This window comes from Cicer arietinum, chromosome 5 (assembly GCF_000331145.2).
Source record: "Cicer arietinum cultivar CDC Frontier isolate Library 1 chromosome 5, Cicar.CDCFrontier_v2.0, whole genome shotgun sequence".
Taxonomy (NCBI): Eukaryota; Viridiplantae; Streptophyta; class Magnoliopsida; order Fabales; family Fabaceae; genus Cicer; species Cicer arietinum.
This window is the reverse complement of record NC_021164.2, coordinates 61,293,944-61,321,712: the sequence shown is the minus strand read 5'-3', so window position 1 is coordinate 61,321,712 and position 27,769 is coordinate 61,293,944. Positions and strand designations below refer to the sequence as shown.

At 31.2% G+C, this 27,769-nt stretch overlaps 3 protein-coding genes across 4 annotated transcripts in view; 1 reads left to right on the top strand and 2 right to left on the bottom strand.

The window, feature by feature from the left end:
• The first annotated feature begins 9 nt into the window (after positions 1–9).
• On the top strand, positions 10–3,816 carry LOC101495675 (B3 domain-containing protein Os01g0905400-like). Of its 2 annotated transcripts, none has more exons than XM_004501772.4 (9): positions 10–347; positions 1,254–1,926; positions 2,101–2,175; positions 2,261–2,332; positions 2,437–2,531; positions 2,757–2,802; positions 2,892–2,963; positions 3,044–3,147; positions 3,381–3,816. In XM_004501772.4, exons 1-9 carry the CDS (start codon positions 219–221, stop codon positions 3,618–3,620), a joined length of 1,506 nt encoding a protein of 501 aa, XP_004501829.1. In that variant the 5' UTR covers positions 10–218; the 3' UTR covers positions 3,621–3,816. The 2 variants fall into 2 exon arrangements, with proteins under 2 accessions (XP_004501829.1, XP_012571721.1); XM_012716267.3 differs by having other exon boundaries at positions 11–313.
• Positions 3,817–9,704: 5,888 nt separating this feature from the next.
• LOC101495347 (adenine/guanine permease AZG2) lies at positions 9,705–11,772 on the bottom strand. Its single transcript, XM_004501771.4, has one exon. It carries the CDS (start codon positions 11,573–11,575, stop codon positions 9,962–9,964), a length of 1,614 nt encoding a protein of 537 aa, XP_004501828.1. The 5' UTR covers positions 11,576–11,772; the 3' UTR covers positions 9,705–9,961.
• A 7,352-nt stretch (positions 11,773–19,124) lies between these two features.
• The window catches only part of LOC101495018 (uncharacterized), a 10,158-nt gene continuing 1,513 nt past the window's right edge, over positions 19,125–27,769 (bottom strand). The window contains 15 exon segments of the mRNA XM_073368876.1: positions 19,125–19,552; positions 19,667–19,735; positions 21,242–21,328; positions 21,543–21,686; positions 22,434–22,571; positions 23,646–23,807; positions 23,892–24,122; positions 24,212–24,254; positions 24,460–24,523; positions 24,751–24,856; positions 25,148–25,264; positions 25,444–25,524; positions 25,686–25,728; positions 26,925–26,986; positions 27,602–27,708. Of these exon segments, the coding sequence (XP_073224977.1) occupies positions 19,460–19,552; positions 19,667–19,735; positions 21,242–21,328; positions 21,543–21,686; positions 22,434–22,571; positions 23,646–23,807; positions 23,892–24,122; positions 24,212–24,254; positions 24,460–24,523; positions 24,751–24,856; positions 25,148–25,264; positions 25,444–25,524; positions 25,686–25,728; positions 26,925–26,986; positions 27,602–27,708 (1,547 nt within the window). The 3' untranslated portion in view covers positions 19,125–19,459.

Genomic DNA, 27,769 nt, shown 5'->3' with positions numbered 1-27,769 from the left:
ACGGAGAACTCTTGCGTCATAACGTGTCAGAATTTCTGTCACATTAACTCTCCTTCCAGGGAAAACGTGCAGAGCAAGCAATCAATCTCTGAACTCAGAATCCCAAACATTTAGTACTATCACAGTTCATCATTTTCATTTTTTACTCACGTTATATTCACCTCTCGTCCAGTGCTTCATTTTCATTTTCAATTCAGAACACCGAGAAGAAGAGTACAATGGGTCGTAATCCACAAGTATGTAGGTCTTGTATTCACAACTGTCGATTGTTTCACCGAACAACCACACCATCATCGCCTACCTCTTTCTACAGGTTCATACTTAGTCAAAACGATTTCTCAGTTTTGGTACACCATCACCCTCTCCAACATTTAATTTTCCTTTTCATTTGTTATATTTCTAACTTGCTTCGTGTTAATTTCACTTCATTGTTCGTTTTTTTATGGTGCTACTTTATTTTTATTTAATAGTTAATTGCGAAGAATTGAATTGTTATGGATTTTCAAGGCATCATAACCATCCATATATATATATATATATATGATTTTAAAAATAATTATGATAAAAGTTAAACATTTAATAATATGACTTTCTATGAGTAATTAAAGGTGTAAAATATATGTATACCGTCAATGTCTATAAATTAATTCCTTTACTTACCTATGTTGTTTTCAAGTTAAACTCATAGGTTACCTGAACTCATATAACCTATGTGAATTTAGTTCCCGTTCGTGCATGTGAAAAATTAAGCTCATGTAGGTTATGTAAATTCAATTTATGTAATCTATTTGGGTTTAACCGGAAAAAATAGGATGAAACTAGCACCATGAATAAGATGAAACTAGCTCAAACTAATCAATCAAACATCACGAAAATCATTGATCACGAACCCTAAACATAGAGCACAAGCCACAAACATAGAGAAAAATCGAAAGTATAGATTAATTTGAGGCATGTAAAGGCTCACACTCCTTAAGTATTTATTTGCCTAAGATGTAAGTATATCAGGATTACTTTGAGGCATGTAAAGGCTCACACTCCTAAGTATTTATTTGGTGTTAAAACTTTTGTAATGTTACAAAATGTTTCAACAGTTCACATGATTTGATTCTGCTGCTATGACAATATACAAGCGAGAATTTATTTTCTAAACCTTGGTTTTATAGTACATTCATTTATTTTTGTTGTTTCTTGTTTTGCTTCATGTTTGTGAATATGATCTTGTATATTTTTGACATCTTTGTAAACTGCAGTACCTTCCTTCTAAGTTAAAGCATACTATGCCACTCTTGGTTAATAAGAAAATCAACTTGGAGGATTCAAGTGGTCAGCGTTGGGTTGTAACAGTGTCAAATGATGATGGTTCTTTTGCTTTTAAGGAAGGATGGGATGTTTTCTCATTGAATCATGGGCTTGATATTGGATATCTTGTGGTATTCAATTGCATTAACAAGTTGGACTTTGATGTCAAGATCTATGATAAGTCCATCTGTGAAAGGCTTGAGTTTTCTAAGAAAAAAAATAGGAAAAAGAGAAGTAGATGCAGAAGTGGCTCTCCTGACAGAGGTTGTATGGAGGATGATTTAGGAGGAGCACAAAATAGCACAGAAAATGATAATGATGATGGAAGGGGTAAAACTATGCGCACATTAGAACAAATTGTAGACACATGTTGCATAACATCCCGTATGTATCAAAATGATGTAGATTTTTTTAACATTGATCCTATGTTCGAAGAGGTGTTGGGTACAGGGGATGCCTCATATGCATCTAAACTTGAATTATTTGGAAGAAACAATTCTTTTGGTGCAACAGACAAAAGCGCATATGACATGACTTCTGCTTTGATACTTGAAGAAAATGAAGAAAACAAATCCATTATGTCCAATATGGAATTTCAAGAATACAATTTTTCTGAGAACTTAGGTACTATAGTTAACAGAATTACTTCGATTTGTTAATGGATCAGATAAATATTTCACAACTTGGTTTCTTTACACTCTTGTATGGCTCTAGACATCATGGTTTATTTCTTGTAATATGTGTGATGATTTCCTTCAGTTATTTTTTTTTATATTCATTACATTGGCTTATTTTTAGGAAGTGATCAGGCGGCAGTATCCGGAGAGAGGTTCAATGGGATCACAAATCTCATAGATGCTCAAATTCACATCGGTGTGTCTTTTCAGTTTATATATATTTTTTCTTCCAGAGAGTAGCCATTTGATTCCTTTGAAGTAATCATGTGTTATGGTTTCAGGTGAAATAAAGGAAGTCCCTATGAACATGACTCCCAAAATGTGCAGTTCCAATGATCAATTACATGCTACAGGTGCTTTCCTTTGTGTTTCACTCTATCATCATTTGTGGCTGCATACATTTGTCAGCACTTACATTACCGGATTCTGCCTCACAGTTAAATCTGTTTGATTGCAGAGTTGCCAGAGGGAGAGTTTAATCAAGATAATGAGAGACACTTTGAAACTGCATCCGCTGTCTCATGCGTGGTGCCCACTGATAATGACTGTCTTGTGAGAAATTAACTATCCCTATTTGAGCTTGTTTTAATACATTTTTGTATCGTTTATGCTATAATTTGATTTTGCCTCACAAACTGGGATTTTGGTACCACAGATTCTGGTTACACTAGCTTAGAGCTAGTTCATTTTTTATTTTTAATATATGTAATTTTTCAAATGCTATGCTTCTACCATGCTTTGCATATTGATATTGATGGTTTTTGGAACACCAAGCAGAGGTTTAACGAGATCTCCAATCTCTTAGATGATCAAATTCACTATGGTGTGTCTTTTCAATCTATATTTTTTTTTTCTTTCTCAGAGGTACCAATTGATTCACCCAAAGTCATCATTCTGTTATTATAATTTCAGGTGAAGTGAAGGAAGTGCCTATGGACATGACTCCAAAATCGTGCAGCCTCAATGATCAATCGAATGTGACAGGTGTTTTTCTGTGTTTCTCACTATCATCACTTGTGTTTGCATGCATTTGTCTGCACTTACAATAACCTGTTTGATCGCAGGGTTGCCAGAGACTTTTAAGAGAGAGTTTAATGAAGATATTGAGAGTGACTTTGAAACTGCTGCAACTGTCACCTGTGTGGTGCTCACTGATAACGGGTGTCTTGTATGAAACTAACCTATCTGAGCTTGTGTTTATATACAGTGTTACATAGTTTATGTTATAAATGAATTGTTCTTTACAAACTGGGATTATAGGAGCAGAGTTGATGGTTGTATTGCACTAGCCAATAACTAGTTTTTTTTTCTTCTATTTTGAATGCTAAAATTTACTACTCTCATTTAGGTTCTAATTATTAATGGCTTGTGGTTGACCATATGAACTTACATTTACTGCAGAAATTGCCAAAAAGCTTGTCCTTACCTCACCCCAAAAGATTAAGAATGAAGAGGACGGTGGTGCTACTTAGGGATCCACTAAGGAGATTGTGGCCAGTCCTTTACGTTGAAGAAACCTGGTTGACAAGTGGATGGTTAGATTTTCAAAGAGCAAACAATATCAAACAAGCTGATGTGTGTGTTTTCCAGGTTGAGAACCGGTCCGAACGTATCATTACTGTAGATATAGACCACAAGTGATGTCAATAGATCGTATGCTGCAATGTTAGAGGCATATGTTGCAATGTTTAGGTGTTGTTTTACTACCACTCTGCCTTGTGTACTACAATAGCTTCCTATCAACGAAAACTTGAGTACAATTCTTAAATCTTCTTATTGTTATTATCATATAATCTCCTTACGTATCAATTGAGATCATTGCTTCATGTCATTCGGACATTCAAAGATTTCCTTGCTTGTCTGTCATTAAATAGAGACACTTACAAAATAGCTTTTTAGTTTCAAGCGGTGCTTGTCTGCCATTATTTTAGTTGGGTTTATGAAATTTTTATTTACCGGTTTTTAATATAATAGAAATCATAAACATGTAGTAGTTTTAAATATTATTTCAACTGTTAACATTATTTTATGCAAGTAATTATAAATTTGGGTGATACCGATACTCAGATTCACCACACTCACATAGTATGGTATTTTATATTTATACGATAGATGTGTTTCTTTTGTTAAAAACATGATGACTACAAAATGAAAAGTTAGAGATGATAGCATCTCGCATTTCGCTCTTGCAGAGATGGAAGAGAAAGAGGACGCACTATTTAATTAATGCAATTATCCAGACTTTATATGAAAATCACAAATTGCCCTTTGCATTATTAGTTGCGTCTTTTCTTCTCCTTTACGCAGGTGGCCATTCTTTTATTCTTACTAGACGTTATCAATTTTTTCTCCTTCCAATCTCGGTGTTTTTTTGACTGTGTGTTTATTTATTGGTTTTTGATAAATACTCAATTATATTGATAAATTTGTTAAATTTAAACTATTTCTAAAAATTTGCATGAAAGAAATTTGAGTCTAATATATATACGTCATATACATCGGTACGATGGCAACAAAAGATGTTTTTTCTAACCACGAAAAAGCTTGCCAACATTTTGAAGGATGACATTCCTGTTGTACCAGAAGAAGGTGAACAATCAGAAAGGGATAAGATAATTGTTGAATTAACCCAATGGGAACATAATGATTACTTATGTAAGAATTATATTCTTAATGGACTTGCTGATGATCTGTATGATTACTACAGTTCCGACAGCAATACTGCTAAATAGGTTTGGGATGCTCTAAAGAAGAAATATGATACTGAGGAAGTTGGAGCCAAAAAGTATGCCGTTAGCCGCTACCTCAAATATCAGATGACAGATCAGTGGAAGTTCAGTCTCATGAAATCCAGAAAATTGCTCACGAGATCTTCTCTGAAGGTATGTCCCTAAATGAACAGTTTCAGATTGCTGTTATTATTGACAAACTGCCCCCTGCTTGGAAAGATTTTAAAAATTCTCTTAGGCATAAAACTAAAGAATTTTCTCTAGAAAGTCTGATAGATCGCCTTAGAATTGAGGAGGAATCTCGTAAGTAAGACCAGAAAGATGAAATTCTTCTTGTGGCAAATAACAAGAAAAAGAAATTCATTGAAGCAGTTCTGAAGCCAAATGGCAAACAACAAAAGAATCAGAATCACACTTCAAAGAACAACAACAAGAATAGAAACCCTCCAAAGGTCCCAATTGCTAGGCAGCCACCACCTCATAGAAATGGTCATCTCCCCTTTCTCTGTTTCTACTGTGGGAAAGAGGGTCATATGGCACGCAAGTGTAGGAACAAGCCAGGCGCTGCAAATCAGGCTAACTTGACCGAAAAGCAATTCATTGCTATGATAACTGAGATCAACCTTGTTGGTGGATCAGATGGATGGTGGATAGACACTGACGCCTCACGCCATGTCTGTTATGATCGTGCTATGTTTAAAACATACGCTGCTGAAGATAAGAAAGTGCTGTTGGGAGATTCTCACACCACTAATGTTGTTGGCATTGGAGATGTGGAACTAATATTCACCTCTAGAAATACATTAATTCTGAAGGATGTCATGCACACTCCAGAAATAAGAAAGAATCTGGTCTCAAGGTTTCTTCTCAATAAGGTAGGGTTTACGCAGTCTATAGGGGTAGATTTGTACACCATTTCTAAAAATGGTATTTTTGTTGGGAAAGGGTACGCCATTGATGACATTATTAAATTGAATGTTGAAATGAATAAGATGTCTCCTTTTCCTTACATGTTGTGTGATTTTAATATTTGGCATGCTAGACTCTGTCATATGAACAAACGTGTGATTTCAAACTTAAGTAATTTAAGCTTAATTCCTAAGTTATCTATAAAAGATTTCGAAAAATGCGATTTCTGCAGTCAAGCTAAAATAACAAAGAGATCACATAAATCAGTAGTTCGAGAATCTGAACCTCTATACATAATACACTCTGACATATGTGAACTTGATGGAACGCTAACCAGAAATGAAAAATATTATTTTATCACTTTTATTGACGATTGTTCTGACTTTACTTTTGTATATCTTATGAAAAATAAAAGTGAAGCACTTGACATGTTTAAAATATTTGTAACTGAGATTGAAAATCAATTTAGTAAAAAGATTAAAAGGTTTCGTAGTGATAGAGAAACAAAGTATGATTCCAGTTTGTTTAATGAGTTTTATAAAACGCAAGGAATTATACATGAAACTATTGCACCGTATTCACCTGAAATGAATGGTAAAGCTGAAAGAAAGAATAAAACTCTTACTGAATTAGTTGTTGCTATTACACTTAACTCTGATGCTGCATCTCACTGGTAGGGGGAAATTATTTTGACGGTTTTCTATGTTTTGAATAGAGTTCATAATTCTAAAAGCAAAACATCTCCTTATGAGATAATGAAGAAAAGACAGCCCAACTTGTGTTATCTTCGAAAATGGAGTTGTCTGGCTTATGTCAAAATCCCCGATCCCAAGCGAATTAATGTCGCAAGTAGAGCCTATGAATGTGTATTCATTGGGTATGCAGTAAACAACAAAGCGTATAGGTTTTATGACCTAAATGCAAAAGTGATCATAAAATCAAATGATGTTGACTTCTATGAAAATAAATTCCCTTTCAAATCGAGAAATAATGGGGGCAGCGAACATTGTCAAGTTCCTGTGTCAACAAGCACTGAAAGCAACAAACAAGACGAAACAGAAACTCGAAGGAGTAAGAGAGTAAGAGTTGCTAAAGATTATGGACCAGAATACATGGCCTATAATTTAGAAGAGGATCCTGCAAATCTTAAAGAACCTCTATCATCATTGGATGCAAATCTATGTCAATAAGCTATAAACGATGAAATTGATTCTCTAGAGTCTAACAAGACCTGGCATTTGATAGACTTGCCTTATGGTTGCATACCAATATGTTGTAAATGGATTTTGAAAAGGAAACTAAAACCCGATGGATCTATTGATAAGTACAAGGCATACCTTGTAGCCAAAGGTTTTAGACAAAGAGAAAATATAGATTTCTTCGACACTTTCTCACCGGTCACTAGACTAACATCCATTAGGGTGCTTATATCACTTGCGGCTATTCATAACCTGGTGATACACCAGGTGAATGTTAAAACAACCTTTTTAAATGGTGACTTGGAAGAAGAAATTTATATGGAACAACCTGAAGGTTTTGTAATTCACGGACAAGAAGACAAGGTCTGTAAGTTAGATAAATCTCTGTATGGTCTTAAATAAGCTCCTAAGCAATGACATGGAAAATTTGATAACTTGATTATGTCGAATGAGTTTAAAGTGAATAAAAGTGACAAATGCATTTATTACAAGTATGAAAATGGCGACTTACTCATATTTGGTTCAAACAATCATGCTGTAAATAATGTGAAATCATTGTTGAGTAGCAACTTTGATATGAAAGACCTCGGAGAAGCGAATGTAATCCTTGGCATCAAGATTACTAGGTTAGAAAAGGGAATTTCTTTGGATCAATCTCACTACGTTGAAAAGATCCTAAAGAAATATAATTACTTTGACTGTAAACCTGCTTGCACACCATATGATCCGAGTGTAAAACTTTTCAAGAACTCTAGTGAAGGTGTTAGACAAACTGAATATGCGAGCATCATTGGCAGTATCAGGTATGCCACTGATTGTACTAGACCCGACATTGCCTATGTCGTGAGATTATTGTGCAGGTTTACTAGTAGACCTAGTATGAAGCATTGAGACGCTATCGAAAGAGTCACGAGATGCATTAAAAGGACAATGAGTCTCAGATTACATTATCGAAGATTTCCTGCTGTTCTTGAAGGATACAGTGATGCTGATTGGAACACATTATCATATGACTTCAAAGCAACTAGTGGCTATGTCTTTAGTATAGCCGGTGGTGTTGTATCATGGAAATCGAAGAAACAGACGATATTGGCTCAGTCCACTATGGAGTCTGAAATGATAGCACTAGCTACTGCTAGTGAAGAAGCAAGTTGGCTGAGATGCTTGCTAGCAGAGATCCCTTTGTTGGAAAGGTCGTTGCCAGCCGTGTTGATCCACTGCGATAGTACAACAACTATTGCAAAAATTGAGAATCGTTATTACAACGGTAAGAGACGAAAAATACGTCGTAAGCACAACACAGTTAGAAAATTACTTTCTAAAGGAGCTGTTATAGTGGATCATGTACGCATTGATGAAAATTTAGCAGATCCTTTGACGAAAGGATTGGCTAGAGAGAAAGTCCTTAATACATCCAAAAGGATGAGACTATTGCCTATAGATCAATGAGTCACTTATGATGGTAACCTGACCTAAAAGACTGGAGATCCCAAGAATTAGGCCCAATGGGTAATAACAAGTCATAGTGATATGAGATGAACATGTTATATTATATATGAGAAGCATGATTCCTGAAGCGATAAAATGATGAGATAATAGAAACTCTTAATGAGATCTATACTCTATGTGGAGTGGAGTACCTAGCTACAAGAGTACTCTTGATAGACTCACCTACGTGAATGTGGAAGTGGGGGCCGCTTCCTATGGAATTTCGAGGCAGAATTCCTAGAGCGTTCACTATACTGAGATGCACGTGCATGACCCTAAATGCACGGGCTTTTGAGAATACACCTAATGAAAAGGTTGTGTGTGAGTTTGATGTCAGAGATAAAGTTCAAGACTACGAGTCACTATTGTTGAATTTGAATCTTACTTGCTATGCAAAGGTTCAAGTCAAGAGACACATTTGTTTATGCACAATCTTATAGAAGCGTTTGACGCTATTCAAAAACCTATTTTTTAAATTCAAGTGGGGGATTGTTGGAAATGATGATGGTTTAATGAAAATTTATTGGAGATAATGATGACATTTATGAGAGCTAATGTTGTTGTGAATTGAAAAAATTGAGAAGTCCCACATTGGAGGGATACCACACACTAGTAGGGTATATAAGGTGGAGGTAAGGAACTTGGGGAGGGCCCCAAGGGACACCTCAATTTTGTGAAGGAGGGAGAACGCAAGCAATATTGACCACCACGCGCGCCGCCGCTACCGGCCGACTTAGCTTGGCTTTGGCTACGTGGTGTATTATTATTTTTTGACATGAAAATTAATTAATCATTTTAATTAACTGAAGAAGACGGTGGTGTTACTTAGGGATCCACTAAGGAGATTGTGGCCAGTCCGTTGAAGGGACTAGATTTTCAAGTAGATGACTAGATTTTCAAAGAGCAAACAATATCAAACAAGCTGATGAGAACCAGTCCGAACGTATCATTACTGTAGATATAGACCACAAGTGATGTCAATAGATCATATGCTGCAATGTTAGAGGCATATGCTGCAATGTTTATGTGTTGTTTTACTACCACTTTGCCTTGTGTACTACAATAGCTTCCTATCAATGAAAACTTGAGTACTATTCTTAAATCTTACTATTGTTATTATCATATAATCTCCTTAGGTATTCAAAGATTTCCTTGCTTTGCTTGTCTGCCATTGAATAGAGACAATTACAAGATACCTTTTTTAGTTTCAAGTGGTGCTTGTCTGCCATTATTTAGTTGCGTTTCTGAAATTTTTATTTAGCCGTTTTTAATTGAATAGAACATCATAAACATGTATTATTTCAAAATATTATTTTATCCTTTCAATGGCTAAGATTATTTTATGCAATGTAGTAATTATATATTTGGTTGATACCGTGCTCGATACTAAGACTCACAAGTGATCACAATCAAATATTTAATTCCTGACTCTTGCATGTACACCGAAGCTATACATAATTTGTAACTATATCATGGTTATAAAAAAAATTAAAGAAAAAGTCTATAATAACTTCTAATTGAATTTAGTAAAAGAAACTACTAATTAAATAAATACAAATCCACTGACATTGGCGTGAAGGAGGCTACTACTACTACTATTATGCTATTTTATATTTATATAATATATAAGATAGGAGAACAGTTTGGAAACCACAATTCAAATAATTTCAATACCCGAGTCAACCCCTGTTGCAGTGGCCGACACTTGGTTATGCTCTTTGATCACCCTTCTTCTCATTTTCCCCAACCAATTTATGGTGCTGGTACCATAGTCAAAAAGACTAAGAGCAACATAAAGTCCAATACCAGCAATAATCCCATTTGCTATGGAATAAGTTAGAGGCATAAGAAGCATTATAACAAAAGCTGGAACAGCTTCTTTTATATTATTCCAATCTATATCCTTCACAACTTTCATCATCATCACACCAACCATCACTAGTGAAGGACCTATAGCCCATGGAGGAACACTTGACAACAAAGGAGTAAAAAACAATGACAGAAAGAAAAACAAACCAACAATCACAGCCGTTAATCCTGTTCTGCCACCTTCTTTCATCCCAGCCGTTGATTCCACAAATGTTGCAGTTGTTGTAACACCCAATGCTGACCCAACCATAGTACCAGCTGCATCAACAATATAAGCCATGTATTCACCTTCAAAATTTCCTTTTTCATCTACAAACTCACCAATCTCAGCCATTGTATACATCACACCAGTCAAAGCAATTACATCAACATAAAACAATGTAGCCAAAGCCTCCCAAACTTCTTTTTTATTGAACTCACTAAAACTAATAACCCAAAATGTTGATTCAATCTTGTGAAAATCAACCACTTTCTTAAAATAACTAAAATTCCCATCACCAAGTGGTGTATCAGGAAAATAAGTCACTTCACTATGTCTAAACCAAGAAACAAATGTCACAAAAAGAATGCCATAAATCATGCTACCTTTCACATTCTTCATTAAACCATAGCTTGTTATAAGAAAACCAACAACTCCAAGCCAGAATTTTGGGCTTTGTAACTTCCCACCTAAACAAGCCCCAGTTTCCGGGTCTATAACTTTACAGGCCGTAATGGTAACCAAATTGGACACATCAGGGCCAATAAGCCCAACACCTTGATTAACTTGCAAGCCCACAAAAGCAATAAAAAGCCCAATACCAGCAGCACAAGCAAGCCTAATAGACTGAGGTATAAGCTTGGCAAGCTTGCCTCTTAAACCAAAAGCAGAAGCTAAAAGAAAAGCACAACCCTCAACAAAAACAATAGCCATTGAAGTTTGATAAGAAAGTGAACCACTTCCATGGTAACCAACAAGGTTAAAAGCTAAATAAGCATTGGGCCCCATACCTGGAGCAAGGCCCAAAGGAAGGTTCGCTAATAAGCCCATAGCGATAGAAGCAACCATAGCTGAAACAGAAGTGGCTACTACCAAATCATTTTTTGTTTTTGCTAGACAAGTTTCGTAGCCAGCATTTGGCTTCAGAGTGCAATCTGGAGTCGCCGGATGTGAACAGTCGGCGGCGGAGCAGGTTCCACCGGAGGCGGTTAGGATGGTAGCGTTGACGGTGATGATGTAAGCCATCGTGAGGAAAGTGGCGGTTGCGGCACGGAGTTCTCTTGTGAAGCAAGTGTTTCTTTGTTGTAATTTGAAGTAGGATCCGATGAAACTCATTGAAACGGTGTTGTTTATGGATTTCTCTATTTGAGTCAATGATTTTTTTAGCCGTGAAAATCCTCCACAGAATTCTCCTCCTCCCATATCTATTTAGTAATATATTGTTTTGAGTGTGATGATTAAAAAAAAAACTTAATCGGTGTTATATAATACTTATGAGAAGATATTAAATAAAGTGATGAAGGTGTGTGTTGAGTGAATATACTGTGATATTTATTGAAGAAGGAAGTTTGAATGAAATGAAATTTGAAAGTGGTTGGTGAATATGCTTTGTGTAGCACACTACTATGGCTACGTATTTATATGGTTTTTTTGTTCTTTAGTTATTATACATTGAGGTAGAGAGAGAGAGAGGCTACCAACTAGCACTACGGCACTTGCTTTTGTATTAATTATTTAAGGAATAAATTATTCCAAAACACTAATGAAAGATTTCTTATAATGCTAATTTTCCTAACCTTCAGTCTTTGTTGGTTCTGACCCATTATGGTGTATTATTTGTTTTGCTTATAACTTTTCCGTTTCTTTGGTCCTGTGTAATAATATCCATGCTTATTTGGCTACGAAATTACTTTTATTTATTTTTTATTTTTCATTTAATTTAATTAATTCTTATCAGTTCATTTAATTTTGTTTATGTTTGACTGTTTGAAAATATTTTTTTTATCAAGATCAAACTAACGGTTTTAATCAAATACCTTATCTTTTTGTTGTTATATAATAAATAAAATAGAAAAAGGATTTAGTTTTTGAAGTGCATATCTAACAAAGGATTTAGTTTTTGAAATGCGTATTTAATAAGAGTTAATGATTCGTAAATCTTAATTTAATTAATAAATGTTGATATTGTTAATACGAAATTTTACGTTTATGTGAATTAATTATAATAAAATTATTTATATTTTGATAATTTTTTTCATGAGATAAATAGTTTCGAATAAAAAAATTCGATTTTTTATTAATTTATTTTTAAAAAAAGATGTAAAAAATTTATTAAAAAAAAGTTATTATTGTTTTAAAAAAATTGAATTTAAAAATAAAAATATATTTTATACACTCTTATATATAATTGCAATAAGGTTGATAAATATCAAACTAAGTTGGAACCTGAAAAATAAAAACAAAGCGAGATCAGATATTTTGTTTTGACACGATTATTCTATAAAAAAAACACATTTATGCTCGATTCCTCGACGATTTCGTTTTGCATTATTAATAACAGGCAAGGATAATAGTTAGGTCGAAAAATCCAAAATTAAAATCTATAAGAGATCAAATACTATATATTTTTTTTTTGCAGTCCGAGTGTGTGGGAACCTTGTGTTTCTTTTTTATTATCATGATAATAATATATATCAGTCAAAATCATTCAACAATTTTAAATATCTTATAACTTATTTTAAATTTGTTAAACAATATTTTTAAATATTTTAATAATAAAAAATGATTATGCTTATCTGAAAAATCTTTTTTTAAACAATGCTTATCTCAAACATCAATAGGTCAATATTTTATCTTCTAAATCTTTGTAAATTCACAAGCTTCAGACGAATGTATTAATTTATTATCATAGGCTGAGTTACAAAATGTTAATGCATTTAACAACATTATATTATTAAATACATCAATTATAAATTTATAATAACTAATTTGGAAAAAATTTACTTAAAAAAATTTACTTAAAAAAATTAATCTTTAAATATTAATAATTAATAAACTTTAAATCAAAGACGAATTATTCTAGATAATTCGAATCATACTTGGAACAATTCTTAGTCATTAGTCATGTACCACATGGTTAAAAAAACTACTTCCAATCCCTATTCAAATAAGTTTTCGATGTTTTTTGTGGTTAAAATAAGTTTTTAATGTTTTTTGTGGTTAAAATAATTTTTTGATGTTTTTTGTGGCTCATAAGAAAAAGAAACACATTTTATGGTCCAATAATTGTTATAATTCTCTTTATACTCCCCTTTAGTGTGAAATGAATGTTTACTACAAAATCATGTCATGGATATAAAGTATTTAAGATTTGTTTAATGTGTCTCATAAAATAGAAATACAATAATATAAAGTAATAAAATAAAAATACAATAAAATATAAAGTAATAAAATAGAAATACAATCAAATATAAAGTAGTAATATAAATATATAATATGACAGTGACATGATAAATATTATCTTATCATGTATTTAATGCACAACCAATAACAAATAGTCTAATATTATTTTATCAAATCATTAATTTGAAACACATCTCGTTATGGTATTATATATATATATATATATATATCAAATGATAAAATTATTTGGTAAAAATATATGCGAAACAAGTTTATACTATTTTTTTCAAATAAATTACACAATACTTTTAAAAATTATAAATTAACAACAAAAAAAAAACTAAAAACATTAAATAACTTTTGAATGAAATTGTATATTTAAAAAAAATCAGTTGACACTACTAAATAAATAATTGTAATTTAAAAAAAATATGAATAATTAAATAATTCTATTTTATTTGTTGGATAAGCTTAATAAAGATATCATATATATTATATGTAAATGAGAAAACTGCCTTTATAAAATAACATTTATTTTATATAAACCATACATATTTTTTACAATTGATTATTGATATTTTAGTTTAAAATTCAATATCAAATTTTATTGTTTTATTTATTTATATTTTATTATATTTTAATTTTATATATTTTATATTATATTTTATAAGAAAAATTGAATAAATTGTGATTTTTTTTTTATCATATCTTGTTGGTTTATAAACTAGCTCATCTTGTTGGTTTATAAACTAGTTCATATTCAGGATAATAATTATAACTATAGAAATAAGATATAGGCTAAATTACATCCGCGGTCTCTTAACTTAATTTCAGGTAACGTTTTAGTCCTTTATATTTTTTTTTTCCAAGTTGGTCCTTTATTTTATTTTTAAGTGCAATTTGATATTTTATGTTTTAAAATGTCAACAATATTGTCATTTTTTTTTACAAAAAAATCATCAAATTTTTCAAACAAAACCCATAAAATTTATTATCATCTTCAATAAAATACAAATTTAATCAAATTCATAACTTAAATCTTGAAATAAACTCATATTTTCATTCTTTATTTGATGTTGTTGGAGATGAAAAATATGAGTGTATTTGAATATTTGAGTTATGGATTTGATAAAATTTCCATTATATTGAAGATGATTATTAATTTTATGGATTTTTGTTGAAAATTTTGATAATTTTTTTGAATTTTTGTATAAAAAACGATAACATTGTTGAAATTTTAAAACATAAAATATCAAATTGTCACTTAAAATTAAAATAAAGAACCAACTTGAAAAAAAAAGATAAAGTACTAAAATGTTACATGAAATTAAATTAAGAGACCACATATGTAATTTAGCCTAAGATATAATATAATTCCGTAATATCTTATCATATCCTATTGATTCAATAAACATTTAATTCATATAAAATATGATAAATATATGTTATCCTATCTTTTTTTATCATATTTATCAAATAAACCCTAAAAATTAGACTTGAATTGTTTAGTAATTTGTAATTTTTGTTGTTGTTGCATTTATGTCTGTTGTTATAATTTTTTTATAGTTTGATTTACGCACATCAATTTAGTATTTAATATTATGTATAATATTATATATACGTAAAATTTAATTCACCTGATAAAATATTAATATTGTTGGACGTTAGATTATGTTTTGAATTTAATATATGACCTTATAGCAATGTTATGAGTGTAAGTAGTATTTTCCATTTAGTAGAAAAAACATTTAATATAATGTGATAATCTATCCATAGAAGTATACACACGTAGATCTGAAAAATCTAGACTATTATATTTCTTTTAATCTATCATAAAAACTTCATAACTTATCAACTACAGAAATAAAAACTTTAATATTTTTTTTTTTAAAAAAAGAACTTTAATATTAACTTAAAGATTAGATGGAAAAAAAATAGAGGGAGAGGGGAGTGAGACATCAAAGACTATAGAGATGGAGGGCATGAAACAATCTAGAGAGATGAGAATGAGAAAGAGAGCATATATAAATGAATAATAATTTTTTTAGTACAAAATAAAAAAAAATATTTCTGAGAACATGTACTTGTGATAAAAGTTATTCAGTAAAACACACAAATTTATATTTTATCTAATTTCATGATTTAATCATAAATCAAATATGGTAAAATAAAATTGTCATAATTGGTCCCTTATTTTTATTAGATCAAAATATCTAACGCACCCTTGAGTATAAATAAATTTTTGCATATTTTTATGATGAAATATTCAAACTTACACATACTCATTAATTATTTAAAATTTAAATGAAACCTATTAAATTTAGGTTAAGACTACGTGATTTAATGTGACATGTTTGTATTTCAACCGATTAGAGAGGATATATTGAAAACAGTGTCTTGCTAGCCATCATATTTTATAATACAAATAATAGAATAAAATCTTCATCATCCATTTATCCAAAGAATAGTCTCACAATATTGTCCACTCTAATAGTACATTAGTATTAAAAAAAAAAAAAACATATTATGTACTTTTTAAATTACACAAAAATATCAAATTGATTTTTTTATAGTATTAAATTAGTTTTTTATATTTATGAAAGTTATAATATTGAATTATTTTTAATTATAACTTCATTTCAATCATTTTAAGTTAAAGATTTTTTAAAATAATACTTAGAATATTTTGTTATCAATCATATAAAGAACAATATAATAAATTTGTATGACATAGATTGACATAATTTTGCGTTTAATTCCATAAACCATAAAATATATCATGACATAGATAGAGACAATTTTCTATTTAATTTTAAGAACCTTAAAATATATTTCACTCAATTTCTCTCTTATTTAATTATTTTTTTAAAATTTGATCAAATGTTTATGTTCTTGTGATTATTGCAATAAAAAAAATCCTTTAAGAATTACATAAGTTTATTGAAAAAATTGAAATAATTTTAAATTTCAATTTTATTAATTTGAAATTAAGATCATTAATATAAATATTTACAAACATAAATGACAAATTTTATATTAAAAAAAATATAAAAGACTAACTTGTTAAAATAAAATATTAATATAATATTTTTGTGTAACTTAAAAGATTTAAAAGATTGAAACATGTATTTACCTATTAAAAATTTATATACATAGTATAGCAATTCACGGGTCGTTAACATTAACCTATAATTCCAAAAGAAAAGTTTAACCTATAAAGCTTTTCCTTAGTCATTTAATTAATCAAATTTAGTGATAAACTTTGGTTTGTTTGTTGTATTAAACAAACGAGTTTGAACGAGAATTTAACAAGTTGAGGTAAAATAATTTACGAATAATTAACTGATATATATATAATTATAATTATCTTAATTATTATCTTAAAAAAAATACTATCGTATTGAAATATTTAATAATATCATTAATCTTATTTTATACGGTTAAATTGGAAATTTATATTACCATATTTGAGTATCCGATAATAAAAAATTTATATTACCGAATTCTCCCGGTGAAATCTCAAGATTGTTGGAGGATTTATCCCCATGCAGAATTATGGGCCAATTGAGAATAATCCAATTGTAGTTTCGCAGATACTTTCATCACTTTTTTTTGTTTGTTGGTGAAGCTATGCTTCCATCACTAAGTGGCCTAACCAAATCCATGATATGTGTTTCTTCATACGAGAATAATCTCCAATTCTGTCAAAACAGAGAGAGAATAATTCTCGATCAAATACATTATTCAATGATAATAAACAATATTTAAGAGAAATCACAAAATTATGTGAAATATAATTTTTAATAAATATAATTATATTTTTATCACTTTTTTGAAAAATAATATAATTATATTGTGATATTTTTTATGAATAATAATTGAGTGATATCTGCACATAATTAAAATACATAAATTATTTATAATTTTTCAATCGCAACTTAGACCTCACTTTTTTTTAAAGAAGTATTAAAGTTACTAGTGCAAGTATTAATTAAAATATAAATATTTGGTTAACACTTTAATCGTAAAGTGAACCATACATCTCTTTAAAAGTTTTATTGAATTCTCTCTCTATATAAGACTTTTTATAAATTTTTATTGAATTTTATCTTTTATTAGTGTAGGACTTGAGTTTTTTTTTTTTTTAATAAAATTTAAATTTTGTATTAATTTTACCTAATGGGTATTAATACCCGAATTTTGAACACACATATTAAAAAATAATAAATTTAGGCGTGTTTAATCTTTTTGTATCATTTATTTATTAACTAAAAATTCAATTTATTTTCTACATACTTTTGAGTATTTAAAAGACAAAAAAATTAATAATTATATCTTAATTTTCTAAAAAAACTAAAATTTTAGAAAAAAAATAAAATACTTAAACCAAATATCGGGGACGAACACCCATTCTAAGATTTTCATTTATTTATTTATTTTCTTTGTAATTGATTATGTAATTTTTGTTCAAAAGTTGTCCTCCTTTCTCGTTACTTGTAATATTCCAATTGCACTTTGACAGATAGAATTTTGAAGAATATGTAAGCTTTTTAATTTTTTACAAGAAGAAATGTGTAACCTAAATTTTCCCTTTAATTTTGTTCCAACTTGAGACCCTGATGACTTCTGGCCACTAATGGAGGCACAACAGAACTTAGCCACCCACGCCGGCCTGCAGCAGCCCAAACCAAAATATCCGTTTTGGATTACAATTTTTATAATATATTCCTAAATGTAAGGCACCTTTTTTTTTAACTTTGAAGGTCAAAGGTGTGAATATAAAATTATAATTCTTGCATGCGCAAACGAATTGATGTTATTCTCTATCTTTTACACATAGGTATAAGTATATTTATTTATATAATATTTGAGTATGGTCCCTTGACCTTTGGAGAGTGTAGAGACTGAGATGGGCTCTTCTTTTGAGATACCGTATGCTAAATAGTTACTATTCAGTGAGCTTTAAAATTTGGCAGCATTTGAGAAAGATTATTACTAGGAAATAGTACTATTATGTAATAGAAAGCAATGCTTTGGTAGGCTCTTCTTTTTGTGTGCTTCAGGTTCCCTTCCCCCCCTTCACATTACCTTTCTTAATTGTTCACATAAATAATGCAAGTGGATAGGTAGTGCGTTGTAAACTATAACATTTATGCACGTTATGTTTTAGATTTCAATAAAAATAGTTTTTCAACATGCATTTTATGAAATGAAGTATTTCTTGCTTTACTTTAGCCCCATACTAAATAACTATTATGAAATTATGATCACTAGCAATAAATTCGCTTACACACTAGCCATACATGGACCAAGATCACTGTTGTAAAAAAAGATTGTAGTTACACGGTGTTTTACATCACCGCCGTTAATTGTAGATCGGACGGTTCAGATTAAATCAGTAACATCGTCAGTGCAAACAATCTCGACATTCTCGTCTTTACTTTTTTTCTTTTCAAGTTCCGTTAAAGAAATCTATCAACATTTTATAATCAGAATAAGTCTTAACGAGGCATAATTCCAATAACCATTTCATGATAGATAAGGAAATACAGTACACAACAGCCAATACTCAACTTCAACTTCAAGCATAGGCAAGCGCACTGTGCTATAAATATACACTAAATAGGTAGAGCATGTCATAGACAAAATCAGCACCGTACAATCTCGTTTAGCTCTTCATTTTGATATGGATTCTATACTTAATTTTGGCAAGGAAATTGGCGGTGTAACTAATTTTAAGTGCACAAAGATATTTGCACTGATCACTTGTAACATGATCAATGAATACTGAATGTGTGCATAAAGTTCTTAACACCATCTCTGCATAAAATGACATCAAACTAAACCAAAATTGCAAATTACATCATTCTCTTTGGCACCCTAGCCTCGAAGTAAATAAAATTATCAATTTCTAGTTTTCTTCTTGCCTCTTTTATTTGCACTAGTTTCAGGCCCCTCAGCCTCTTCAGCTTTCTGCTCAGCTTCTAATAAAGCCAGCTGCAGTGACCAAAGAAAAGAGTTATAATTTAAAACAAAAACAGTAATTTAAAAAGTGATGTAAATGGGTTTTAGGCGCCAATTTGAGGTAATGATGTGAGCACAAAACATTACCTCGTCAAGAATAGGTTTTAGCTCCCTGTATCGAGCTTCCGCAAGATCAAAACCATCCTTGCGGAGTTCCTATCACCCAGAAGAATTTCACCACAAACATAAGGCACTCATTAGTGTGTATTTGTATACGAACAAGTGTCTTCACATAAAAAAGTAAACGATAAGAGATAGGGACAAGGAGAGGAACTTAAAATAGAGCTAGAGGAGTAACGATTTTATTTCAGATTGACCGTGCTTGTTTGAGAAGGTAACAATGAGGAAGTGCATATATAAACAAATGCATACACAAACAAAATAATAAAAGAAAATATTCAGTTTACAAATCAAATAGGGGAGATGTACATACAACCATCTTTAACCTTTGTATTTAGTCAACAACAACAACGAATTTACCACTAAGCAGTCGTTCTGTTTAGTTGAAATCAACAAACACAAACTGCTAATGAAACTACTAAGTGAAATTTACCTTTCTCAATTCTCGAAATTGAAGTTCATTTTGGATTTTCTTTGTTGTCAATGAAAAATGGCACATCAACATCATGTTGTATCATTAACTGTTACGACATTTGAGTTCCTTACAAGTATGTACAATTACAGATTGTACAACTCTGATCACTTCTAATTTTCCTAAAGGTGTATTTGGTGATCCTTTTTTTATTACAACAATGTCACCAATATAAGCATACAGCCAATTACTAGCCTCTATGATCTGATCATGACATCATGCAATTCTAAGCTTCCATTTGTATGTTAATCATACCATCAATAAACAAAGTTTTAAAATATAAATACATAAAATATATGATTTGAATAAAAAATATAATTTAAATAACAAAATATTGAAACATTATTTTAATATTTTTATTATTTTACTTAATTTTAATTTAATGTTAAAACTATTTAAATTACTCAAATAATAAGACTAAACCTTCAAGTTAGTCCCTCAAGTAACACTATTTCCTACTTATTCTCTAAAGTGTGTGTGTGTGCAGTAAGCAGTCCTTAAGTACAAAAACCCATCCCGCTAGTCGTTGATATTATATATTGGGTCATTGACAAGACAATAGTCACTAATAAAACTTTAGTGACTATTTATTTTTATATACTTTAGAGACTAAATAAATGAGAGGGATACTTGAGGGACAAAATTGAGGTTTTACTCACACTATTAATGTTTAAAATACTTCATTTCTATTATTAATAAAATTCAATTATTTTTTTAATCTATGATTTATACTATCTATAAGAATTAAGCTAGTGATGTTTTTGTTCCATTGCTTTCTATAAGAATCCTTAAGTAATCTATGATTTATACTCTCCAAATGGGAAGTTGGTATTATGCCATGTCAACAAGAAGATTTTCAAGTTCATTGTTTCAATTTGCAAAAAGATCAAACTTCAGGATTATATAACCTCCCTTAAATATTACTTGTATGCAGATCAGATCAACATTTTGTAATTTTTGAACAAGGACTTGGCCAATTTGAGATGAGGAAACTAGTAAAACTACAACAGATTTACTGGAAAAGCTAAATAAGAAGATAGCAAAAGCAAGAAGAAACAGAGATAACATACCTTTCCAGTGTGCTGAGTATGTTCATGGGCTGCCATTTGCCAATACAAATTTGTACGTCTATAGAAATCCCTCAACGATTCTCCTGGCTTTACATGCAACAAGAAACAATGACGAAAGCAGTGGAACAAAGAAAAATACTAATTGAAGCTCAGAGATGCTTTTATAAGCAAAAAGACAACCAGACACAATCCAAAAGGTGGTAGAGCTAAATGGAACAATTTTTAAAAAACTTCACAAATCCACTAGCTTCAATTTATAATCAACAGTGTAAAGTGTCTTTAATAAATATTGATAAACTACCAATGGTGTTCTCTGTGAATCTGACAAGCCAAGGCTAGCTCTGATCTGCTCTATCCGTGACCTTCTTTCTTTCCTACGCATATTCTTTACTCCTCCCTTGATTAGAGCAACAGCATCTCCCACCTGAACTGATGCATTCTGAACCTAGTGACCAAAATGTAAAGCCAAATTAATAATGCAGAAATTATCTTGTTTCAGGGAAAAATAAATGGCCTGGTTATGGAGAGTTGATCGCACATATGTGTGACAGTATGTAGAATAGCTATTGCAAGTTTTAGGAAAAACAACCCAGAAATGCTCAGTGTCTATCATGGATCTTAAATTTGGGCAAAGACAAATATCATATTGCAGGTTATTGTCTTGAAAGGTAAACTTTTGCCCATCAAACGAATGCTTTCTTCACCTTTTCTAAAGTCAACGTTTAACCATAACATACAGGAGGTATGATTCATTAATAAACCAATTAGGCTTACCAATATTTTGGGATTAATGTTTCCTTTTCCATTGCAAATAGGGTTTTCTCTAGGTTTTCACTCTGTTACATAAATGTAACATACACCCTCCATAATGAAATATAAACAAAAAGGGTATTTGAAAAATTGATGCATCTGATATAAAATTTAGATCAAATACAATTTGAGAGTTTCTTCCCCCACCCCCAATGCTCTCCGGATTGGCCAATTCGGAGGGTTTTTTTTGTCAACATACACCCCCGGATTGGCCAATCCGGATGTGTATTTTGGAGGCTTTTGAGAACATAGAGGGGGGGTGGGGGGTGGGGGTGGTAAGAAGCTACCATACAATTTTTGTTTATATTTCATTTTTGCGGGAGTAGAAAGTTTTAATTCACTCATTATTATTTTGTTGGAATTATAAGATTAGAATGCGCACCTCCTCCTCCTCATCATCTTCGTTCTCCTCACTTGTACCATCGCTATTAGATTCATCGTCGTCGTCTTCCTCATCATCATCATTTTCTTCTTCATCATCATCATCCTCTGAAACTTCCACCCATTCAGATTCTGATGCCTAGGTGGAAGAAAAAATAAGTCAGAGCATAGCAGATAAAGTAAAAATGCATATTTGAATAGAAGGCTGCATGCATAATACATTCTAGATTAAATAAACTGGATTTGCGAGACAGCAATATCAACTGTATCTGCACATTTTATATCCAACCACAAAGTTTTGGATAATGTAAAAGAGGTGTCACCCCAACTCATTATAATTTTTAAAGAGTAAATCAACATTTGATAGTCAAAATTGTAAGGGTCGAACAATTTAGTCTTTCAAATTTGCGAAATAACAATATAGTCTCTTAAATAAAGATTTTCAGTCAATTTAATTCATCCATAAAAAAATATCTCTATGAAATATTCATCAAAATCTCTGAAAGATCTACATATTATCTTGAATAATCTCTTGCTGCATCAAGACAAACATTAGACCTTAATTAAACTGTGATGCTCAATTTGAAAAAAGGACTAAATTGACCAGTGTTCCTTAATTTAAGATGACTAAATTGCGCAACCCTTGCAATTTCATGAATCAAAATACTGATTTACTCAGTTTTTATATATTCCTAAGTTATTTGACAAAAAAAGAGTATATCCACCTTCAGGCAGTTAAATTGCATTTCAAGATAACTTGAATGCGACAAATTATCAATGGAAATAAAGTTAGAAAGATATAACGTGGATGTGGTGTTAACTAATAGATCTAATTAATTAGCACATAATTTTGTTAGACACCCTTCTTAATATTGTTATTACTAATATTATTAGTGGGAGTAATGAAGTGTCTGCATCCTTGAAACTGGAAAGATAAAACTGTTCACTAACTTAGCAATAGTAGAAAAATTCAATCAGCCAATAACTCAAAAAGTATTTCTTTCTTAACCATCATCTATTGTGTGTGTTAGAGAGAGAGAGAGCTCCTAGAAATAAAACAACTTGATATTTAGTTAGAGGAACAAAAAACTTTGTTAATATTCCAGGGTTTTGGTACATTTCCTACAAATGAGACATTGTCAATTGTAATTAGTAGCAGAATGTAATTATGCATCTGTTGGCCAAAAAAAGTAGTCAAGAAAATAACACAAACCGGTATGATGCACTTCCATTCATCAAGTTTGCTAAGGTTCAGAGAATACAAGTCGTCAAGAGTGATTTCTTGATCTTTAATCTCCATCATGCCACCATATATATATAATGTATCTCTTCCAACAGCCATGCAGGAATTAATACGCCCACAGGGTTTCACTGCCTAGAAAGTTTGGAGAAATTCAATAATAAATAAGTGGGCAAAAGTAAAAGCGGTGTCATAAGATTGTTGGTCCAAAATGAGAACCTCAGGCAAAGAATTCTGAATGTCCAATTTAGCACCAGATTCCTTAGACATTCCTTCAGATTTGGTAAGTGTTTCACTGTCATCAATAGTCATCTTTGATGCAATATTCTGGGATATATCATCATTGCAGCTTTCTTCGTACTCTGAATCCTCAGTTTCATCTCTTGCAGTAAATAGTGGTTCTACCTTCTTGTTGACATCACTAGTACAATTTTGTTCAGTTTTTCTTAACTGCAAAACCCATTTCATTAGGCAACAATCTTATTGCATACAAAATAGTCTACAATTGAAAGTATAAATGTAAACTGTATCAAATATACCTTATCTTTTGTCGATTTATCCTTTCTTAACTCCAGAGGATACCTATGACACAAACAGCATACATAATAAGCTAACCGAGAAACGTTGAATAGCACATCTTCACTCTAACCAGCATATGCAAAAAGATTAAAGGGAAACTAAATGCAAAAATTACAAAGGCCTAGAGTCAAGAGCACATAGAAGAATTGATTACATAAATGGCAACTTTTAAAACAATGTATTAATCACTGAAGCAATATAGATTTACCAGCGATTGGTGTCTAACTGAAAGCCATAAAGCTCATTCAAGAACAAGCTCATAATTGCATCACCTGCACAGTTTTAGTGCAATTAGAAAAAACAAACCTTCAGCCAGCATAAACAAATAAAATACACTTATTCCAAAAGAATTTAACCTGACGGTCGGATCACATTAATTATTTGCAAACACTTCAAAGGCCTCATGACGAGATCTCATGCAGTGAGTTACAATCATTTAATTAAAAGCATATATGCAAATGGTCACAAATTGCAAAAATTCATGAAAAGAAAAAGCTACCTTGAACTTCTATATCCACAACACCACCAAATAGCAGAGCCCTCCTCTTATGAACACACATGGAAAACCCTGCACGAGGACCAGGAGGCATCCCACTTTTCTTAACCTATCAAGAAGGGAGAAAGGATTGTTAAAAAATCATTTGGACTCTAAAATAATAACATACATTATTTTTATGGGGGTTTAGGGTGGGGGGAAAGGGAGGAGAAGGGAAAAAATAACAATACAAAATTACAAAATTAAATTGAAGCTCCAACATATAAGTTTTGAGCTGCTACTCAAAACTTACTAGGGTCGTTTTAATTACTGGGTAAAACTCTAAACTAAAAGAAATCCTAGACTTGCCTAAGAAGAGGAATGTACAAAATCAACTAAATATTAAACTCCAAACCACAACCTTGTTCCATTCCCAAGTCTTAGGATCAAGGGACCACATATCTGAATGAACAATTCCTTTCTCAGAGGCATTCTTGTCCGATGAAACTTCTTTTGAATAGCCACCATATAAGAAAATCTGCAATGTAAAAAAGAAAGCTTCTAAACTTCAAAAATTCTTCAATTAGCCACCCTATTTAATCACAATGATGATACAGCACATAGGGGAAAATTTGACGATATTAATAAACAAAAGCATAACTATGGGTAATTTAAAAAATAATTAGCTTTGTATAAGGAGATCAATATTTTACTCACATCATCTTGGTAAACAAATAATTGAAAACCGCTACGCCCAGTTGGCCACATTGCTCCAGGCTTAGGCTTTATTTCTTGCCACTACAGCACAAAATCAGATTGATGTTAGTCACATAAAAAAAAAACTCTACATCAACATTTCACATCATACAACCCAGCATTTCAGTGCTGTACTTGGAATAGCAAATAGTATATTAGCATAATTAAAATACAGTATATATGTCTGTATTAAATAAATTTACCTTAAATTGATCAAGGTCAAATACAAATAGATCATTGTAGTACCTGCAGAACCAATTAAGTGAATCAATACCAATCATCGGTCTCTAGTTGTAAATTTTTTGAAGAACTTCATTTAATTCTATCATGTAAAGAGCATCTAAATGCAAAATCTGAACTGTTCAATAACATACAACACTTAGAGAGGCGGAAATAGATTTCATGACATAATTATGATACAAAAAATGAGCTTCTGAATTCTGATTCAAACCACAACTATAAGTTGCAATTAAACTACAACATCAATTCATTTTCAAAACATTCTCTTAAAATCAACTACATGACAAATTTAAGATGGCAGATAGATATATGACATAATGCCATAAAAATCAATTACACGACAAATTTAAGATGGCAGATAATGGTATTTCACAGAACATGGTCTAATGCTTGAACACTCATAAAGTACCTTCCTCTGATTACTAAATGCTAGTTCCTAAGGGATAATGCTTCATCGCTTTATTTACAAGCCGTCAAAAAATAGTTTAATACTTGAACACTACCAGACTCACATATACACCTTTTCAAGACAAAATTTAAAGTCACAGTAAGCAAAGAATGACCATAAAATAAAAGAGAACTTAATGAAACAAATAAAATCGGATTGAACCAGAGAATTTTGTTGTGTAGATTCCACATTTCTATTTCCAGAGTCCAGGATATTGACCATGGAATTTCTTGCAATGACAAAAGAGCAGAAATAAGACTTATCAGTAAATAAACTATACCGATTCCACTCTATTTTTCCTCTACCTCCCTATTTTTAATCATTTACTCTAACAAAATTTCCACCACGACCTTCCTTATTTCACTTGCCGCAACAAAAAATCTCATCTTGACCCTTATTCACATCAAGCTTGTTACTAAATAACTTTAACTTCTGTAGGCCAACACAACCATTCGAAATTCCATATACCACTAGAAACCATAAGAATGGGAAAAAAGCCCACGAGACACGACCACAAATGATGTGCATCTACAATCTTAAATACAAAAATATGGCATACGGAAAAAAGATTTCCATCCCTTAAAAGTTAAAACCAAAATTTAGAATTCAACAAGCTAACTTTCACTAGCAAAGAAAACATCCAAAGAGTTCCAGTATAAGAAGCTTAGTCTCTGCTTCCCTAGCAAGCTTTTCATCAGACGCAGAAAAAAGTTTTTTGAACACAAATAAAAAATAACTTAGCAGCATCAACAACCTCACTTCTCTAAGTGTATCATAAAAGCCACCAAAAAGAATAATCTTGTGCTTGTATAATACCTGCAAATGAACCAAAAAATGCGATAAAAACATGTGATGAAGACAAAAGACAAAAAATGCTACAAATATATGAATTACTGAAGTTATTCAACTGAAAAGACCGTCAAAACCATGATTATTTTTATTAGCATTATTATTGAGAAAAATCACAATTATAGGGATTTGATTGTATAGAGTTCTAATTATGTTTCCTTAATTATCTTGCAATCCTTGTATATATATATATATATATATACATTGTATTGTCAATATATTCAATTCAATAAAAAATATATTTCCCTAATTCTTTAGAAAGACAAAATAAACTTTTGATTTCCTTTTCTGCATTTCACAGAATGGGAATAGTTGGTAAAAAATTGAGATGTGCAAGTAATCCAACCTTGCAGATGTTTAAAGAGAAACTAGTGCAAAGGAAACTTTTTGTGTTCCCAATAGCAGTATCTTGCACAATTAATTGGGTTTTTGTCACTCCAACGACAAGGATATTAGTAATCAAATCAGCTTCAGCCCTTCAGTGATAATAATTACTCTTGTTGTTTAAGATGTACGAATCTGACATTCTTACAACAAAGTCGGTAACTAAGTGCATGGTTTCAAAAAACAACTTGAACATACCATCCGATGTCCTGAGCGTGGACCGGGGCACCCTTTTAAATTGAGCTGTTCCCACTGATTAGTTTTCAGGTCCAACATCCAAAAATCCTACACGGATCAAAACTCAAAAGCAGCATATCCAACAGTCAAAACCCAGAAAAGCAAACCACATTTTCCTTACACAAAAAG

What these genes read in the sequence shown, in the direction of transcription:
- LOC101495675 (XM_004501772.4), top strand. Translation starts at nt 219, where the DNA reads ATGGGTCGTAATCCACAAGTATGTAGGTCTTGTATTCACAACTGTCGA. An exon ending in AAAACGATTTCTCAGTTTTG is followed by an intron (nt 348 to 1,253) that starts GTACACCATCAC and finishes TGTAAACTGCAG; the next exon opens with TACCTTCCTTCTAAGTTAAA. An exon ending in CAATTTTTCTGAGAACTTAG is followed by an intron (nt 1,927 to 2,100) that starts GTACTATAGTTA and finishes GCTTATTTTTAG; the next exon opens with GAAGTGATCAGGCGGCAGTA.
- LOC101495347 (XM_004501771.4), bottom strand. Translation starts at nt 11,575, where the DNA reads ATGGGAGGAGGAGAATTCTGTGGAGGATTTTCACGGCTAAAAAAATCA.